Source organism: Candoia aspera, chromosome 3 (genome assembly GCF_035149785.1).
Source record: "Candoia aspera isolate rCanAsp1 chromosome 3, rCanAsp1.hap2, whole genome shotgun sequence".
Taxonomy (NCBI): domain Eukaryota; kingdom Metazoa; phylum Chordata; class Lepidosauria; order Squamata; family Boidae; genus Candoia; species Candoia aspera.
Genome location: NC_086155.1, coordinates 68,808,165 through 68,828,474, shown reverse-complemented (window position 1 = coordinate 68,828,474; position 20,310 = coordinate 68,808,165). Strand labels below are relative to the sequence as shown.

Sequence of the window (20,310 nt, the reverse complement as noted above, 5' to 3'; positions counted from 1 at the left end):
TTACCATAGTAACCTTAATCTGTAGTAGAAAACATATTAACATGAAGCTCTCTTTAAGCAAAAGGCACTCCAAACTTACCAAGTGTGAAAATCTCCACACATCCAAATCTTACATCTAGAACTACTTAGAATTGCAGATATAGCCTTACTCTGAATAAGTTTAAATTTAACCACATCAAATGCATCCTAAGGCAATGAAGGAACTAGCTGATGATCTGGCTCATCCCTTATGTGTTTTTCTGAGAAATCTTAGAGAATGGATAATATGCCAGGTTACCAAACCGCAAATGTTGTCTCTGTCTTTATCCAGGGAATTACAAATCAATCAAACACTGATACCTGAGAAACTATCTATAGAACATCATAAAAAGGTTAATAAAGACATTGAAATCAATATGGTAATTTACAGAAGTCATTATGGATTTGTCAAGAACAAATCTCACCAGACTAAACTAATCTCATTTTTGACTCGGTATCTTACTTAACAGATTACAGGAATCTGTAGTCATGATATATTTTGATTTCAGCAAAGCATTTGACAAAGCATTCATTCATGCATTCATTGCATGCACATGCTAGGCCTTATGTACTGTTTCAATCCAGCATGACCCCATAATCTGTGAACTGGCAAGCTAATTAAGGATCGGTAGATAACATGATCATGAAGTTAATAAATTACTGGCTCAAAAAGTACTTATCAATGGTTCCAAATCAAACCAGAGAGCAGTATCAAGTGTAGAACCACAAGGATCAGTCCTGATCCTCTACTCATTGATGTTTTTATTAACAATGAATGAAAATGTAAAGGAAATGCTTATCAAATCTGAAAATAATACAAAATTAGATGGAAATGGTAATACTGTAGAAAACAAGAAATAAATTTAAACAATCTTGGTTAGAGAAATAGGTTGAAAGTAAAAGTATGAAATTTAATAAGGACAAATGCAAAGTTTTCACTAAATAAACACAAATCAAATGCACAGTAATGGTACCTGTGAAAAATATCTTGCAATATTGAACATGAAGAAGCAGTGTGATGTGGGTGTAACAAAGGCAAATGTGATTTTTGGTTGCATCAACAGAAGTAATATTTCTAAATTGTGCCACTATATTCTGGTTTGGACAAAGCCCACACTTGTGGAACCAGTTACTTTTTGTGTATATGGGGGTGTGTGTTTCATTGGATTGGGTTCATCATCTGCATGGGATACTTTAACTTGGATTCCTGCCCTGAGAAAAAAAGTTGGAATCAATAGCCTACAAGGTCTCTTCCCCTTCCATGACTTAAAAAGAATAATTGTAAAGCTACACGTGTTGTTGAATCAGTTGGTTAAATTTATTACTCATCAAACTGAAACAGATCTTCTAAGCAGAGTATACAAAAGGTTAGCAACAACGTCTAGTTTTCTTTTTTGAATCATAATATCATTTCCAATATTTGCTTTGCACTGTGCTCCATAATATTAACCAGACTTCACTTTTTTAATTCCATTGCTGTGAGATGGAGAAGTAATGTAGATATTTCCAAATATATTGGTTCTGGACCGTTCCCATACTATCCACCATCCATTTTTAGTGAAACTTTATGATTACTACAATTATGAACAAATGTAAGTATTTAAAATGTACAAAGCAAAACAAAAACAAAAAAATGATTATAGGGCAACATCAGAAATTGTATTTCAATTCAGTAGATTGGCAGCTACTTTCATATTTACAAAAACACATATATAAAGTAAATAATTTAAGAGCCAAAAAATGTGATATCCTGCTATCTTAGGTTACTGGACTATATATGGATAATTTTTCAACTGTGTCTGTTTCAGCAGCTCCTATCGTCAGAATAATAAGGTTGTTCCAAAGACTTCTAGAAATCTGATCTACTAACAGACTGTATAGAGTCAAATTATACAATGCAATTTGTCTAACATGTAAACCAGTGTTTCTCAGCCTTGGGAACTTAAAGATGTGTGGACTTGCTATGCTGGCTGGAGAATTCTGGGAGTTGAAGTCCATACATCTTAAAGTTCCCAAGACTGAGAAACACTGATGAAAACACTGGAGACATGCTGAAGACTCTTGCAAAATCATATTTGGATTCTTATAAAATGTTAACTTACCATTTCAGGTACATTAGCATCACTAACAGCAGAGGAGTTCCTCCTGCTGCTCTGGGTGTGTCCCCTGGCTACAATCAAATGTAAAGACCCTGTGGACTGTTGGAGCAATAGGATTGCCTGTTGATGAGAAATGTGCAGGTCCAATGGTGTATGATTTACAGCCAATATCTGATCATTTTCCTTTAACCTTTGATCCCTTGGATAAAGCACAGATGATAGTTAAAAGTGCTGCAGAAACCTTTCATCAAATTGTTAAAGGATAAATTAAACAAACACAACCCATATGTATATTAAATATTAGCAAACCAATTCTTGGGTTGAGATGCAAAATGAGATGTTGCACTAAACCACAGTTTGTATAATCACCACTTTCTGAATAAGTACAATTGACAGGTTTTGCATAACATGTTAAATCATAAAGCACAGCCAGCTGACTACAATGGCTCGGCTCAGATAACATACTAAACCAAAATCAAACAAACAGCATCTTCAATTATGAACCAATTATCTTCAATTATTGAACCAAGTTACAGCATTGGATATGATCAGCGTAAGGTGCCACCAAGCCCCCAAATCCAGATAAAGGCTGGATTTGTGCACCATACTAAACAATATTGTGGTTTGCCTTTGTTTTAGTACAGTCTTTAATTTCAGCTAAAACGTGATGTGTGGACTAATTCACTTTCTGCCAGTGGTTTCATAGGTATGTCAAATAGCACAACTATGAATTGTGCTGCATTAGTTGGATGTGTATCAACATTCAGTTTACCCACATTTATAAGCAAGTTTATCTAAAATGTACCAGGTCATGAAGTACTACCAATGATGACATACTTTTCTGAAATTAAATTCTGTTTTAATAAGACATCCATTAACCAAACAACTCAACTGCATGATGCTGTCTAAAAGACTATAATCTCTGTTCCACCAACATTGATGCCTTCAAAAAGCCTCTTGTCCATCATCAGTCAGATTAATTCTAACTTTTTCACCCTGATTTGTCTTAATTCTTTATCACGTTATGTTTCCTTAAAAACCAAGGAGCTTATTTGGGACTATTAAAAAAGAGAAGGCACTCAGGATTGATTATGCAAATGACTGTAGTTGTTTCTCCCTTCCAGCAGGAAATCAGAACTTCAAAAACATGACAATATAACCCACAGAAGATGTCAAGAAATCATTAAGTTCAGTCAGCCTCTTCAGGGAGACAATATATTCTTAACAGAGAGCAATACTGTATACTCAATTGCAACGGAACTATCAAAATTCTTTACTAACTGTATCACCATCATCCCATTTATCATAGAAAAAGCTGCCCTGAAGAATGTCCTGATCTGATCCACTTACCATCTAGCCAGGTTGCCAGGGAAACTAAAAAAATCCAGAAAATTTCCAACAGCACATCTCAGATTGTGTCAAGAAGTCTTGCTACATAGGAAACAAATTTCTCACCTGGCTGCTATGCTTCCCGGCTGTACTTCTTTCACAAAGATACCAACTTCTCCAATGCTTTGGTTTTTAAGAGCAATCACACTAAAGCCAAGGCCCACATTAAATGGTTTCTCTATATCTATATATTCAATCTGCCTGCCCTAAAAAAGAGAAAAGTAATGTTACAAATAAAATATTTCTACAATTGCAAAATATTATTTTCTCTTAATAAAGCTAAACTAAGACTAGTATTTAAACATAAGTGAAAATCCCCCAAACCTGCAGAACCTAAAAAGTAAGGGCACACTTTCTTCATGTTCAGAGCATCAGCCATGTATCTATTCCATTTGTTTTGTAAAGCCATTTTAAAATATAATCTGTATACAACATTTCTCCTAAATAAATAAGTACAGGTAGTCCTCACTTAATGATGTTAATTGGGACTGGAATTTCCATCGCTAAGCGATGTGGTCATTAAGCGAGGACCTCCACGGGTCCCCTAAGTGGCACCTGCCTGCCCACCCACTTTCTCAGTACCAATGTTAGACCTACTGCAGCTGTTCTCATCACCACTCGGGTCTGCTATTTTGCGAGGGTGGGCACCATGGCAGGAAAGGCCCTTCTCCTGAGCTGACACTCCTTAGCCCAGAGCACATGCCCTTCCTGCTGGACCAGGTGGACAGTAGAAACAATTGGGAAGAGACTGTCCCATAAATCCATCATGCCATTGTTATGGAATATTCCAATACTCTGAGAATAAAGACAGAAATTCTGGGAGAAGATTTTTGGAACTGTTGGCCAGCAAGTCACAAGGATAATAACTGCCAGATATTGTCCAAAAGGGTTACTGTGTTTTAAAGGTTGCAGTGGACACTGTTCTATCAATTGCTACTATCATCTGTGAGGCACTGCATTCGTATATTCTAAGGAGGCAATGAGAACAAACTATCAGCAGACTTTGTTTAAAAATTTAATTCATGACTCAGAAATCGATTTTAGTAACCATGAGGTTTGGAATAAAAAGGGAACTTTTATATAATATATCACTGCTCCTTACCTTTGCCATCCTTTGGATTATCAAATTAAATTCATCCACTTCAAATCTGGAAATCAGTGGAGGCATCCGCTTGTCATTCTGGATGTTCCCATTAACAACAGGATGTGGATCAGCATCAAATACCAACAACCCTCGCCTAGTAAAATCAAAATCCACTGAACGATCTGGAGGCATATACCTAAGCTGTGAAGCACAAGATATTACCACAGACACTAAATACTTAATACAAAATAATAGCACTAGTGGGCATAAAATACTGCTTAAGTAACTTGGCAGCTCAGTTTATATATTGAAAAACGATATTCCTTTCTAAAATACTAGTAAATCAGCCAGCAACTGAACATGTTAATACACCAACTGCTTATTATTTACTGTACCTCAAGTGTATACAGGCCAAAAACCAGAATTCCTTTGCAGCTAAAAGCAAGGTGGAAAAAAAACATCATTCTGAACTGTTAACATAAACAACAATTTTTATATTTTAGTTTAGGATTCATTCATTCTACTTACTGTTATTTAGCATTCTTAGTTTTCTTACATAAAGGAACTTTTAAACTCAGGGAAGAATAAAGTATTTCAGAATATTCTGCAACTCAGTGTTGTTTTTCGTAATTATATAATCCAGTCAAACAAATAAAAAGACACAGACAATAATCAGATTATTTGTATATATTTTCTCAGAGGGACATAACTGGTCACAGTGATCTGCATTTTTATTTTCAGGGGGAAAAAAATCACAACAACCCACAAAACTCCTTTTAACAAATCATCAGTGCCTCTTCATTCTGCTCCCCTCCACACAATTTTTGGGCAAAAGGCCATTGGACTAGAAGCTGGGAGACTATTAATTCTAATCTTGCCTTAAGCACAGAAGCCAGTTAGGTGCTTTTGGGTCACTCTCTCTCAGCCATAGGAAGATGGCAATGGCAAACCATTCTGAAAATGTTATCAAGAAAAGTGCATTGCCTGTTCATATAGTCATCAAGAATCAAGATTAACTCAAAGGCAAAAAAAAAAAAGGTAGAAATCTATCAGAAAATCTGAAACTTCATGCATGCATACCTTGGATAGCATTTCTTTTCTAAACTTTATATCAGAGACATTTCTAGCTCCCAAGATCTAGGACTTTGCTTTTGAAAACTGATTAAAAAATGGCACTATAATGATTTATGACTTTTTTTTAGAAATTTATTTTTTAAAATTTAATTTAAAGGAATTAAACTTTATGTATATATTAATAACATGTTACTCCCTAGAGCTTCCTTCCTAGGTTGGAATATAAGCCTTTATAAATAAAAAAGCATCATGTAATTTTGAATCAAACAAAATACAGTTTAAACCCACAGGAGTTATCACAGAAGTCACAAAACCAGTCTGTGTTGTAGACTGTTGAGACAAGAATACAGTCCATGTGACAGCTATTAACTGAAGTGATGTAATCTTTTAGGGAATGTCAGATGACCCAGATAAACATATCTCCAAAACTCACTGGCAACTGTTAAAGGTATTTCTATAACATCTTATATGCTCCACATAGGATGCTACTTACTTTGGCTTGAATTGGGCCACTACCTATTATTGCAACAACTGACAGATATATAAGCTTCCCATATGAAAGCTGAACTTATTTCTGTTCAGACTCAGAGGGAGAATCTGTTTCACATGTACTATTCAAATGTCCATTGCACACGCAACGGCGATCAAGTTTAATATTTCCAATCGTTAACTCTAACTGCCAACGTGACCAGGAGGCTGTTATCCTTCTCCTGAGTGACCACCCTTCAGAAACCTCTAAGAAGGTTGCAAAATTCTTATCAATAGCTGTAGCTGTTAGAAACCATCTGGTTCCTCCTTTATGCTATTAACTGTTAGCTGCTAATTGCTTAAGGATTGTCTCGCAATTTCAAAATTTTCTTTTATAATTATTGTATTGAACGCTGGTTTTTTATTGTGTTTGGTCTTGGACCATAAATAAATTTTTGATTTGATTTGATTTGATTTGCAGCTGATTATTGTCTTAAACCTAGTCTATCCCACAGCAATGTTTACACCAATGTGATTCAGGAGACGAATCATGTAAATCTTCAGATATTTATCAGAAAATCAGGATATAAATATAATAAATACACCCAGATCCAATTCTTAGTGCTATTTTTTCTTAATCAAGTGATCTTGATTACTTTTTATTAACTGCCAGGAGTGTTCAGTAGAACAGAATAATAAAGATATATTTTCACACAAAAGTAATGCACAAATATCACTCTGCCCTGATTTGTCATGTCAAATTTGTCATGAGCAGTATATTCCCCTAATAGGTCATAATTATGCTGGCTGGGGAATTTTGGGGAGTTGAAGTCCATACATCTTAAAGTTGCCATGGTTGAGAAATTCTAGATGAAGTGGGAGGTAGAGAAAGCAGAATGTTGCTGAACTTCAATTCCATCAGTTCTCTCCCTCTTTTTTTTCCTTCCCCCATCTGCATTTTAAAACCATCACGTCTGATGAAAAGCTTTTAGAAATTCAGAACTCTGCCCATTATTTGTGTAACTTCAGATAATCCAAGGAAGATAATAAATAATGAATTACAGGAAGGAGAAAAGAAGCAAAATCATCCCGGTATGATCCTGATACTTCCCACAAACATTACCACAACTTCAAAAATGTCTTGCAAACATAACCATTCACCATCAGTCAAACCTTTCTCTTTTATTACTTACTTGTTCCTTCAGCTGCTTGATTGACTGCTGAAGAGTCAGTATGTGATTAAATAAAGGATTCTTGAGAGTATTGTGTAGAAAAGCCAGATTATCACTTTGGGAAGTATCTCCTTTCTCATGAAGTTTCATTAATAGACGCTCCAGAATCCTCAGGACCTGCTGCTTATCTGTTGGATCCCCCCAAACATCATAACAATTCATTAAAAAACTTACTTAAGACATCTGGAAATATTTCAACCACGTGATAAGCTTATTTCAAAGACACTTACCTGCAATAGGATTTTCTGGCATCCTGGTTTATCTGTGCTGCAGACTCAATATGATCTGAATTTTAGAATAAAGATGCAGATTAAGCTTTGGTTTTCAACACATCTTACTCTGATGAACATAAATGGCAAGCACACATATACATGCACGCATAACTTTTTAGACTTATTGTTGCCACATTAAAGGGTGCACAAAGAAGCACAGTATTTATAGGATATGTGTGTAAAAATACTACAGTGTGTCCAGAGAACATTTCAGCGTCAAATGAGCAATGCTGCTCTTGTTATTTAAATACTGTCTTGCTACACATGGAGATGGAATCTAGCCCAATGTAAAAAGGCATGTGCTCCCATCATGTTGTCCTGTTTTTATTTAAATTTGTATTACTTCCATAGACATACTGTCTAGTAACATGTATAAACTGTGCACTGCTACCAGTAGAATCATACCAAGATAAACAGAAGCCAAGCTAGCAAATGGTGCATTTTATCCCTGGCTTCCCATGTTGAATGCAAATTCTCTCTCGGCTACAGATACATCTGAATAAATCAGTTCAGGTTTATAATGGAGAATTTATTTCTCACTAAATCCAGCAGCATTTTCTATTTACATTTATGTATAATGTTAAGTCATAATGTCATTTTTTGCTTAGCATGATGTGTGAAAGAACAAAATCAAGACTTGCATTCCATACCACTAATATATTTTCCATCACTCTGAGCTAAAAAGAAACTGGTATTACCTAGTCAGTTAATGAAACATCTGCAAGCAAACAACCAAGCTCAGAGAGCACCAAGGACTCCAACCCTGAGCTACATATATTCTTTTCTATTAAAAAGAAAAAAAAACACTTCATATGTGAACTAGCAGTTTAATAGCATTGTTTAGAACTGTAATTTAAATTACTGATAAGCCTAAGATGACAATGATGATGATGATGATGATGATGATCATCATCATCATCATCATCTTCTTCTTCTAGTTAGGAAGGCCATGCTCTGTTGTACAGTGAAAACATACCTATCTCATATATGCTTAAAAAGATAAAGCCTCCTTATGTCTAGCTTAATTCCTGGTTATCTCACAGATACATCCATGTATCTTCTTCCAGATGTTCTTTCAACTTCCCAGTCTAGTTTACAGTTCCAGTACTAACCCAACCCTGCTTCCTTTTGTGCATATGCAAAAGTCAGTAAAAAAAAAAAAAGTCTTACCAAAGGAGAATCCTTAGGCTGCAACCATTGGCCAATTAAGAATATGATCCTACAGACTTCAAATAGAATTACTTTCAGGCAGGCATATAACATTGGCTGACGTCATTGAGAACTAAGGAGTAGAATTAGTCACATATAAGTTAAAAATCTCCCACTGTGTTTATTTAATGGTATTTGCAGACGATTATGAGTATGCCTATTCAGAAACTTTACTGAGTTTACTCCCTGGATAGGTATGTGTTTTATTACTCACAGTCTCAAGTTTCTTCATCTAGATTGGGCCTTCTTGTGTATTAATAGATACATTTGCCTGACAGGCTTTTTAAAACCTGAGTGCACTTGAGAACTCACTGGGATTCCTTGGGCATACTGTGACCCTGGAATTACAAAAGAGTTCTGTTCTTGGAATTAGGCAAATTCTTAGATGCAAATTCAACGTGCATTACACAACAAGAGAAATTGAAAATTCTGGAATATTATATCAATCTCCATCTATGATCTCTTCTATTTTGAAGTGTTCTTATGTAACAGATACCACAATAAACCCTTTTGGATAACTATATTTTACTTGTCTAAATATATCCAGATTTAAATAGAACTTTGAAAGAATCCCCCTTTTATTTTTTAGAACTAATATTGACATTTTGCTTTATTTGTGACTTTTAGACTGGGAGGAAAAATGCACTCTGAAGCAAACCTGTCTTAATACTGACTTCATAATGATGCTACCTAGATCTAGTATTGTACTTAATTTCCAAACTGGAAAAATATGGTATGCTAAAACCCATACCTTCCATTCCTCTTTTCTTACATATGTTAGTTGCACTTGCTGTTCAGCACATAAAAACTTACACTTAGTGAGCCAGGGTTACTCTTACAAAAGTAACCATGGCTTCATCTGACTTATGCCATCACACTTTCCAAGCAGACCTACTTGATCAAATTCTCCTTGACTTCTCCCCCCCCCCCGCACCAAAAAACTGATCAAGTAGAGACATTGTTGTTTCTTTATAGCAGTATCCCCTTGTTTGCTATAATGCATTCCCAGATTTGGAGCCCTCCAGATATGCATGAACTTCAGGTCCCAGAATTCAACAGCCAGCGTAGCCATTGTTGAGAATTCCGGGAATTGAAGGGCACAGTCTGGGATTCCCCAATACAGAGGAATACCAGCCCTTGAGGGACTGAATAGTTCCCAGGACATTCTGTCAGTGTTGATAGGTTTTGTAGTCTAGAAACAGCTGGCCAAGGATCAGTATGGATCCCTGAGGGAGCAGATTCCTCTACTTACTTTCACATTTTGGGTGTTTTGCCCCAGTTCACAAACGTAAAGTACACAAGCAAGCAGAGATCCAACACCAGCATCTAATCAAAGGTCAGCACTGTTGGATCGTTGCCACAACGCCGGTGCTAACGTTTATGGCCAAGCTGAAAATATCAGCTGTCAGCCTGTACTTTGCACTAGCCACGGCTTTAAGCTGTTTGCTCAGGCTTGAGACGGAGCTACTTTCAAAATAAGCGGCCCCTTTCCACGGTCAGCGGTTCAGGCAAAGCCAAACGAGGAAGTCCAGTGGGGAAACCCTAATATATCGAGGAAATTAGGATCTGGATCTAAACAGACGTAGCTTTGGACACCTCAAACAAAAAACTACAGCGGGAAGGGAGGGGCACCCCCACCATAGAAGCTTAAAGCTCAGGAACCCGCTCCCCCACCCGAAGCGCAACAAGTTCTCCCGAAGTATTTTCGATTACGTTTCAAGCGTTCAGGAAGTGGGCGGCGGGCGTAACGCAAAAGCCCGACTGGTTGATCTTACAGCGGCAGCCCGCTGGTTCTCCTTCCCCCTACAGGGGCACTGCAGTAACTTCCCGGAGCCGGGAGGGTCGCCGGTAGCGCCTCTGGTTCGGGAGGACTTCTTACCTGCTCGGCGGGGGGCGAGACCTGCCGCTTTGCAATCCTCGCTTGTTCTTACCTGGGCGGAAACGGGAGTTGAGTTTTACACGCACCTCTCCTTGCAACACAGGAAGCCGACAGCGAGGGGGAGCCGCTCGGCGCTAAAGGAAATAAATAAATCCAGGCACCGAGGGAATTAGGACGGAAGGGGTGAGGGATTAGCTGCCGGCGAAGAAGCGGGGGTCGCTGATGTCGTTGAGCTAATGGGTCCCCGTGATTCCGATGGCTTTGGTCTCGTGCCAGAAGGCTCGGATGCTTCTCTCGCCTTTCCTAAGAATACGGAGAAGGGCAGGCTCAAGGAGAAAGATAAATTATGGTGGAAGAGGAATTAGAGGCAGTGGACGAGAGAAATTGGCCACGATTGCTCGAGGTGCTAGATGACAATGTGGTTGTGTCGTGGAAACGTAGGTACTGGGGACAATCAAAGGACAGAGGCTTGGACTCCATAGATTTTCGTTCGGTGTAAATGCATGGGGAAGGGGTTGATAAGCAAACCGGGATAGGTTTGGGAGCATTGTTTGTGAAACCAGCAACAAGTCAAGTAAACCCAATATTCAGAAATCACAAGGCAGCTGTTTTGTTGTATATACTCGATTTTAAATCTATATTTAACAGAATTACATAGAAACATGAACGGATGTATCTCTTCTTTTAAAAAATGGTATTTGTATGACCTTAAGTAGCTATGAAATGAGGGATTTCTTTCCAAAAAGAACCTCAACAAAAATTAAACGTTAAAAAAATGGAAGGACAGATAAGAAATAGGCAAATTACTACCTTCATGAAACAACTACTAGGTATTTTTTTTCTCTATTAAATTTTTCTCTGTACTTATACTGTACACACTATATATATATATGACTTAAAACTAACCACGTGCAAATCATACATATGAAATTGCTACACAATGTTTGTGAAAAGCTATTCTAATATAACTGTGTGGGGTTTTGTGTTAAAGCTGATTTCACGTCTAGAAATACTTGTTGCATAATAGGAATTCAGCAAGGGACCTGCCTATGTTGCAGGTCAAAGATCAACTCTTAACAACCCCTGTTATGCCTTAAAACAATCTGATCTGAGACTGAGCATTAGGTCAATACATTTCTTTGGCATCCAAAAGAGTTTCTGCGTTCATTTAGTTTCTGGCTCCCTTCAGGGCTAGGATACCTGCCAAGAACTGAGAAGCAGAAGCAGAGGTTCTTCTCCAGGTGCCCCACCAAAGAAGTCTAGCCTTAGATAGAGGGTTAGTGTTAGCATCTCAGTTTACAAATGACCATATCGAAGTAGTTAGTTTATGGACTTTTTAGTGCCAAGTAAAAACACTTGTTTTCATATATATAATCATGTATATATCACCTCATTGTACTGTATGATTTATATGTTCCTCACTTTGTGATTGATTGACTTCTTACAGTCTTTTAATACTTTCAGAAATGTGTTAAAGTTATTTGCTATGGTAGCTACTTTCACTTTGGTGACTGTTGTGAAGCCATCCTGTGTCCACATCACATCAGATTTCATCTCCACACCAGGCAAATTGCATATATTCTGCTTAGAAATCTTCATGAGAAGCATTTTTGCTAAAGAGGACATTTTTTTTTTATTTTTGTTTTGACTGGGGCAAAAGTCGCTGGATAGAGCTGGAGATCTCTTCTTGACCTCAGATTTAATTTGGAATTTGCAGGAAGAATGGTTTTTCAGGTAACAAATTGACACAGATATTCCAAAGGATCATCAATTCTCAAGAGGAAAAAGTTAGCTAAAAATATGAAATAAGATTGTTTTTATTTTATCTTTGTATGTTAAAAGTCTGATATTTTGTATCAGGTATTGATTGGCTCTATACTACCTTAATAACTCTGCGTGTTTTGCAGCTTGGAACTTCAGTACCTGCACAGCAGGGCTGTCTGTAAGCAAGAGCAGATCAGCATCATCTTGTGGTCTGCTAGAGATTCTGATTTCTATTTTTGTGTCCAAGGTTCTTTTAAGGTGACGTCAGATTTGAGCAACTACATATTTTTATCTTCTTTGATGCCAGTGTTTTGTTTGTGACTACATAAAATGAAAAATTAAGTTTTACATTCTACTTTTTCCACTCCTTTTTCCTAATGAAGTGTGATTTTATCTATTTCTTGTGAAATTGGTCTACTTGCCCACAAGTAGGAGCTGATTCTACTAGCCAAATATTTCAGCACTATAAGGCTGGGGAGTGGCAGTATAGAGTTTATTTTCTTTTTTCATTGTTTTCCTTTTAATTTGCCAGAAAGTGACCCAGATGGTAGGAGTCCTAGTTCCCTCACACACCAGGTGAGGTACTTCCTGGAAAATAGGTAGTACAGGTGGTCCTCAGTTAATGACCACTCTTTCAGTGACCATTCAAACTCGTGACAGCGCTGAACTAATGGTACTTACGATCAGTCCTCGAAGTTCTGGCCACTGCAGTGCCCCTGCAGTCACATGATCATGATTAGGGTGCTCGGCAACCAGCCCAGATTTCCAGCCATTGCAGCATCCCATGGTCACATGATTGTGATTTGCAGTCTTCCCTGCCAGCTTCCCACAAGCAAAGTCATGGGGAAGCCAGCAGGAAGTTGGGGGTCATGGTCATGTGAGGTCCTCACTTAACCATAATTGGGATTTCTAGAATTGTCATTGCTAAGTAGTGTGTTCACATGACATCACACATTACGACTGCATCACTTAGCAATGGAAATTCTGGTCCCAATTCCAGCTGTTAAGCAAGGACTACCTGTAGCTGCAATAACTACCAAACTACTACACCAAAGGAAATGGAGGAACTAAGGTGTATGGATGCAGAAGACTTCTGGGAGAGGAGGTTTGGGATCTCCACTTAACCTACAAGCTCAAGCCTGCCACTGCAGTTATAGAGAATCTCTTTTAGATTAGTTCCCCAGTTGTTGTTTATGTTTTACATTGTTATTGTACTGTTTTTAAACGTTGTAAACCACTGAAAGTTGTTAACTGTGATACGGGCAGCTATATAAATGGAAGAAAATAAATAAATGCTTTTTTTTTCACCCAGTTTATCTATTATTTTAAAAACCCAGATCCTTTTGAGTTTTGCTTGTATATAATTATTATTAATAAATAACAGACATTAGCAAGCATAACTGCTTGATTGCTTTTGAAAATCGAGAATTTATGTGGACCAAGCTATTAAAGGTATGTAAACCAGCTGAATCAAAACATCTGAAATTTCCATCAAGATCATGTAATTGTCATTGTCTTTACATTACTGAAGTTTCAATAAATAAGAATATAGATTGTTTGTTACTGAAGTTGCAGTCTCAGTTTTAACAGCAACAGGATGTGGAAAATTACATTAAGCTTATATTCAGACAATAATACAGTGGATGGGTTCATACATCACGCTAAGGAAAAATCAAACATACCACATTTTGTCTTAATATACAGTAGTATGGGAACCCAATCAGTATCTGCTGTAGAATACTATTTGTAAGATAAGAACATAGATGGAACCATATAGAAATAAGCTGTACCTGTACCCATCATTTAAATGCCATGAAAGGCTCTTCTGAAAAGGAAGAAATGAGAGTACCAAAAATCAGAACAATGCTTGGTCACCAATTCTCCCAAATGCACTTGTGACGTGGGAAATTTGATCTCACCAGAAGACTGACTAAATCACTATGAGGTATTAATGAAGTAGATCTATGTCATGAATAAATTAGACCCATGTGATGTTCATATTTCTATCTTTTATTATCATACTGATGTTTTTAACTGTTTGGTTTGCTTTGGTGAGATGGGCAGCCTTATAAATTGAATAAAATCAATTATTCAATCTAAGATTGATCTTACCTAACAAATTGCTTGAGTAACCCCCAGTAACCATTCAAAAATCTCCAAACTCAAAGGCCAGTTAAAGGACAAGGTGCTGGGGTGACCAAATTTCTGAAATTACATTAAAATAAATGGCTGTTAAACAGGGTTGTATTCTTGCTCCTCCACTATTCAGTTTTTATTTTAACTGTATTGTACAGGCTTTGTAAACCAGTAAGTTTCATTGCCAAGTGGTAACACACAGACCCACCTTGTACTATTATATGTAAAGGCTGCCATTCTTTCAGTGTCTCAGGCAAGCCACCTAGTATTAGCCAGTTTCTGCCACCAAGAAGAACTTATAATTATCTGTATAAAAAACAAAGATCTATTTACATAAACAGGCTGCAATTGCCAACATAAATGCCAAATTAAGGGCACTCAAATAGAACAAACTTAAGTGCTTTAAATATTCACCCTCTAAATGGTAACAATGAATTCACAAAGTTTCATCCAATGCACAAATATTATAATTAGCTATGTAAAGCCAAAATGATAGACCACAGCCCAATTTTGTCTCATTGACAGTTGAATTGTTCAGTGTTAAGATAATGTCAGTTCTGCTTTATAGTATACAACTCTGCCCTCACAAAGACTTTTGTTTTAGATTAGCTAAATATGTGAGAATCGTTCTCCATGACCTCGATTTATCCGTAATGTTTATGAGATTTGAACTAGGATCTATTTTTATGGCTGCTTGCATAAGAATATGTCACCTAATACATTGGCTGAAACTACTCTTGAGTGATTCAGGGCGTAACTCATTCTTACAGATAAATTTAAGAAAATCATTGCTAATGGTTTTTATTTCTTTAGCCTCTCCATTCAAGTGCTACAAATGGAGAAAATTGTCTCTGGAATTAAACAATGTATTCCCAATCTTGATCTACAAACTGAAAGATCTAAAGCTCCAAATTCTGCCTCAGGAAATAATCTCTTTGCTGTTTCAAAGTACTTTTTAAGGTTTCCGTGTTCTACCCTTGAAGCTGGTAGAGGGATGGCTTAAAAATGTCTCCTGCCCAGACTGCCACTACAGATGCTCAGATGTCTACATAAAATTATAACTCACGTCCTGTTGCATTGTCCACTCTGCGCTGACTGGTGGTCTGCACTGTTATATCCACTCCTTGTTAAGCAAAGGCTCTGGATGAGTCTGAGGCAATGCAATTTCTGCCAGAAGGCACCTCCACTGCATCTTCTTTAGAAAGTCACTAAATGTTGTCCCTTTGAAGTTGCCATCAAAAGCCAACAGGCCTAAACTTGTTTTACTTTGGAATGGCATGTTGCTGTTTAGGAGACTCAAATGGTAGTTTTCTAATGTTAGTAATTGCCTCTTTACCATACCAGTGTTTCTTTTTTATTTGGTCTCTGACCATAAACAAGCAAATAAATAAGGAACCAAATGTAGTTCATTCTTTTAAAATGTGTTCTCTGTGTCTTATTTAAAAGGGGAAGATTTAAACATGTGGGAATTGGACTGCTGTTGAAAAGATGCATTATTAACATGGTCTTTCAAAAGAAGGCATGCCATATTTAAAATGATAGACCCTGGCCCAAGACCTTTTGCTGCCTGAGGTGAAAGTAAATGGCAGGGGTTTTTTTCCCCTTAGTGTGAACAAGCATTCAACATGAACTACATGGTCTTTTGCTTGAGGCAAAAAAATGCAAATACCTGTCTTTTACTGTGGTAACAAAATACAACAAGAATTTAAAAAAAAACGTGGCATTGGAGAGGGAAATCACTGTTGAGTGCTATGTTGGAGCATGTGAATGAAGAAAGCACCAAACTCAGCCCACTGCTTCATGTTTGTTGGATGTACTGTCTGAATCAGCCTCCTCTAAGATGTAGTGAATTAGAATTCTGGGACTTTAATACAACATATCTGAAGGCACCAGGTTGGGGACAGTTGTTGACAGTGAGTTAGGATGAAGTCATCAGTATCCACTAACCTGGATATAAGCATCACTGCCTTCAAGGGGACTTTTGAGTAGATACATAAAAGATGATTTTGTAAATGTCTTTATTATTTACTTATTAAACACATTTATATAGCCACCCATCTACCAAAAGGAACTCTAGGTGGCAAACAAAACAAAAATACATTAAAAACAACAATTTAAAATAAACTTCACTGAGGCCGCAATATAAACTAAGATTTCATGCAGCCTTCATTCTTTTTTTAGTACCTAGGAACTTCTTTATTCAAAGTACATAATCCCTACATTCCTATTACTTTATATCATATTGTACCGTTATTCTGGCAGCTGGATGTAAAAGTGGTAAAAGTTGGATTTCATCTCTAAACATTTCATGGAATCAAGCACACATTCCAGTTAGGGTTGCTAGTCCTTTAGCAAGGACTTATCCATTAGCAGCCCCATCCTACTCTACTCAGGTGCACTGAATAACAGGTCTCCTAATTTTCAGCACAAGAGTTTGGTATGCTAGCTGGGAATTGTAATCCAGGACATGTGACAGTTACTAAGATGGGAAAGTCTATATATGTACATTCTATTCCCTTGCATATTAGTTCTATTCCTGTCTGTTCACTTTCAAGAGCCATAATACTAGCTCCTGACTACCATGCTTGCATTCTTCCCAAAGGCTGCTACTGTATTCTTATCCCACAAATTTCTTTGTATTCCTAGAGTTCATTATTCCACACCTGTCCTACTCCCTGAGGCAGTTTACTTAACCTGTCATTCCAATCCCCAGGATCAATCATCTAGTCCCTGGCTTGTCCTTTTCTCCAGAGCAACTATTCTAGTATCCATTTAACATTTCAAATAATAGAGCTGAAGAAGCAATGTAATACATTTGCAGAAAGTAACACAGACTGGGGGAAACCTCTCTTTCTCACATGCCAGGGTTGTCAGATCAGGTATTCCCTGAAGATACTCCAAACAATCTAGGACTACCTTGCTTTCATTTCAGGGGAGTTCAAACATGTAAATGTCCATTTTCAACTGCCATTATTTCTCAAGGGCCTTTCAAATGGTGGATATTCTTGTCCTTTTTATTGCTGATAGAGTGGCTGATGAGAGTAAAAGATTTTCTGTATCAGAAGGAAAGGAGAGAGTACTTCTGAGGTATGAGAACTGATTGGAGTTAATTATTGGGGATAATCAAGGAAGGGGAGGAGGAGATCAGTTCTAGTTGAAAAGAAGTTTTAAAACAACAACCAAGAAACACTGTTGAGGGAAAAGATCATAAAAAGAATTACTCTCGAGAAGAGACATCACTGCATGAGGTTAATTTTTATTCTTTATGTTCATGTGCTATTAAAACCACGTTTTTCATACTTTTCACACTTCATTGAGTGTTAATCCTTAAGCCCCGTATTTCATGCTAGCCTTTTCTACTCAACACCTTTAAAAATAAATAAAAAGGATTCCATGACTACAACAGCTTATTCAAGGAGGCTAATACGGCTTCATCAGGAAACTACCCCATGGGTACTCTGAACTGGCACCTCCTCAGCAAAAGGGCTAGATGTACCAGGTAACCAAGAGAAGGAAGGGAGAACAGCCAGACTATACAGTAAAGCACTAGCTTCATTTCCAAAAATGTTTCTTATAGTGAAGCACAAATGCAGCCATTCAAACATCTCATTTTGCTGGTACTAATGATTCAGCAGGAGCAGAACTGTCGGATGTTAGCAAAACAACAATAGATAGTAACACCTAAAGTTTCCTTTCCAACTTGGTTTCCTGCAACTATATCGGCCCTCAACTGCTGGGGATAATAAAGTGTTATTGTTTTATAGGGCACCACCAAGTTCAGGAGGGGAAACCAGTAGCCCTCTTGCTGAAGTTGGCTCACCATTGCTTGCTATGAGTCAGGCTAAGTAGCTCTGCAAGAACTTGGAAGTCCACAATATCTGGACAATCGCTGCCTTCCCTGCAGCTGGCAGAATGGGTGGGCGTTAGGAAAAAGCCCGATCCATGGAATCAAACATGGGTGGATCCTTCAGAATTCCAATTTTTAACCCGGGGTCCACCTGAAAGCAAAAGCAGACGAGAGCATGCCTCTGCACACAGCCAACATAATAATTATGATCGGACTTTTTTCCTCCTCCCCAGCAATTTTTATGTACCTACTATAAATTAATGGAGAGGAGATCACAACGGATTATATGTGAATGGGTACATCTTGCTTCGCTCTGTATTTCGATGTATTTCACGATCAGTCCCTCAAAGAACTGCAACTGAGAGACTCAAAACGTTGCTCAGCAAAAAGAAATAGCCGACAAAATTTCTCCGCCCCCACAAAATTTCTTTTATGTCAATCCCGGGATGCTTCCTCCCGTTGCTTTGCGCTCGAGTAACCATTTTTAGTAAGGGCGCCCAGCTTCCCATTTTGCGGTCTCTTGCAACCATTGCCCGAAAAGAAGCTGGAGACTTCTGCCTTCAGCCCTAAGAAAACAATGGAAAACGGCAGCCATCTTTGTTACGGGCAAGGCGATTCCCCATTTCCGAGAAGAGCCGCTCCGCCTCTTCTGCCCTTCTTCGCGCTCTGTGAGATGGCGTCGAGCGTTCCGCGAAAGGGCTACGGGACCATCTGAGAAGGAGGAGGGAGAAGGAGGAGGTTTCTTTTCCAACAGGGCCACCTGGCAGGGGAACCGGCTGTCAAACGACGACAGGCAGCATGGCACCTCTCTGGCCCTGGGGAACCTTGTGGCTGGCTTATTTCGCAGCTCGGGGTGTGGCGAGCGACGATCCTCCATTGAAGTGCGAAGATCTGCGAATCGGCCAATATCCTGAAAGCGGGAGGACGCCAAGGGAACCCGGTCACCATGGTGATGGGCTTTGCAGTGGGGCGAGGAAGCGGGGGAGGGATGGCGCTCTGTGTTCTAAACGGGCCGCGAAGCAAAATGAGCTGGGTGATCGGGAGAAGCTGTACCTGTTGAGTCATACCCGTGCAGTTGTAAAAGCCATACAGTAGTCCTAAATGCAATACTGGCCATTGACTGACTGACCAAAGGCATAATAGCAGCCCCAATCTGGCAGCCCCAAACAGACAGAGCATGGAATAAATCTATCCACATAGCTTAAATCCCTTATGATCAGTTCAGTGATCATGCCTGAAATCAGATCGATTAAGTGATTCTGTGCCATCAGGTCGTTTTCAACTCCTAGCGACTGCATAGGTGGACAAATCTGTAACCTCGGTAGCAGCAAAAAATTGTGTTGTTATTTTGATGGATTTATATCCTGCTTTTCCTCCAAGACATCAAGGTCCCTTCTTTGGTGATCTCACTTGGTACTTTCCCACTCTGAGTTGAAAGATTAAGAAATAATTATTAAAACATGGAAAGCAGTGTGGTGACTGTTCTGTAATATTTGGAATTGACATAACGCATTGTCATTTGGGGTATGATCTTAATAAAGATACCCCTAATAAAATGCGGTGGTGCTGCAGGTTAAACCTCTGAGCTGCTGAGCTTGCCGATTGGAAGGTCGGCGGTTCGAATCCGCGTGACGGGGTGAGCTCCTGTTGCTACTCCCAGCTCCTGCCAACCTAGCAGTTCGAAAACATGCAAATGTGATTAGATTAACAGGTACCGCTTCGGCGGACAGGTAACGGCGTTCCGTTTAGTCATGCCGGCCACATGACCATGGAAGTGTCTACGGAAAACGCTGGCTCTTCGGCTTTGAAATGGAGCTGAGCACCACCCCCTAGAGTCAG

General features: G+C 38.4%; 2 protein-coding genes across 6 annotated transcripts in view; one reads left to right on the top strand and one right to left on the bottom strand.

The window, feature by feature from the left end:
- Positions 1 to 11,038, bottom strand: part of PATJ (PATJ crumbs cell polarity complex component) — a 155,890-nt gene extending 144,852 nt beyond the window's left edge. For 2 of the 3 annotated variants that reach the window (XM_063298040.1, XM_063298041.1), the window contains exons 1-7: positions 10,725 to 11,037; positions 8,807 to 8,918; positions 7,595 to 7,649; positions 7,326 to 7,492; positions 4,609 to 4,791; positions 3,573 to 3,712; positions 2,121 to 2,316 (exon numbers count right to left, since the gene is read on the bottom strand). In XM_063298040.1, the coding sequence (XP_063154110.1) occupies positions 2,121 to 2,316; positions 3,573 to 3,712; positions 4,609 to 4,791; positions 7,326 to 7,492; positions 7,595 to 7,616 (708 nt within the window). In that variant the 5' untranslated portion in view covers positions 7,617 to 7,649; positions 8,807 to 8,918; positions 10,725 to 11,037. Of the gene's footprint in view, positions 1 to 2,120; positions 2,317 to 3,572; positions 3,713 to 4,608; positions 4,792 to 7,325; positions 7,493 to 7,594; positions 7,650 to 8,806; positions 8,919 to 10,724 lie in introns of all 3 variants that reach the window. The other variant, XM_063298039.1, reaches the window with a different exon arrangement.
- Positions 11,039 to 19,107: 8,069 nt separating this feature from the next.
- The window catches only part of TM2D1 (TM2 domain containing 1), a 310,656-nt gene continuing 309,453 nt past the window's right edge, over positions 19,108 to 20,310 (top strand). For 2 of the 3 annotated variants that reach the window (XR_010067584.1, XM_063298037.1), the window contains exon 1: positions 19,108 to 19,420. Coding sequence is in view for 2 of the 3 variants with exons in the window: in XM_063298037.1 (XP_063154107.1) it covers positions 19,270 to 19,420 (151 nt within the window). In the remaining variant the exon portion in view is untranslated. The remainder of the gene's footprint in view (positions 19,421 to 20,310) is intronic. The other variant, XM_063298038.1, reaches the window with a different exon arrangement.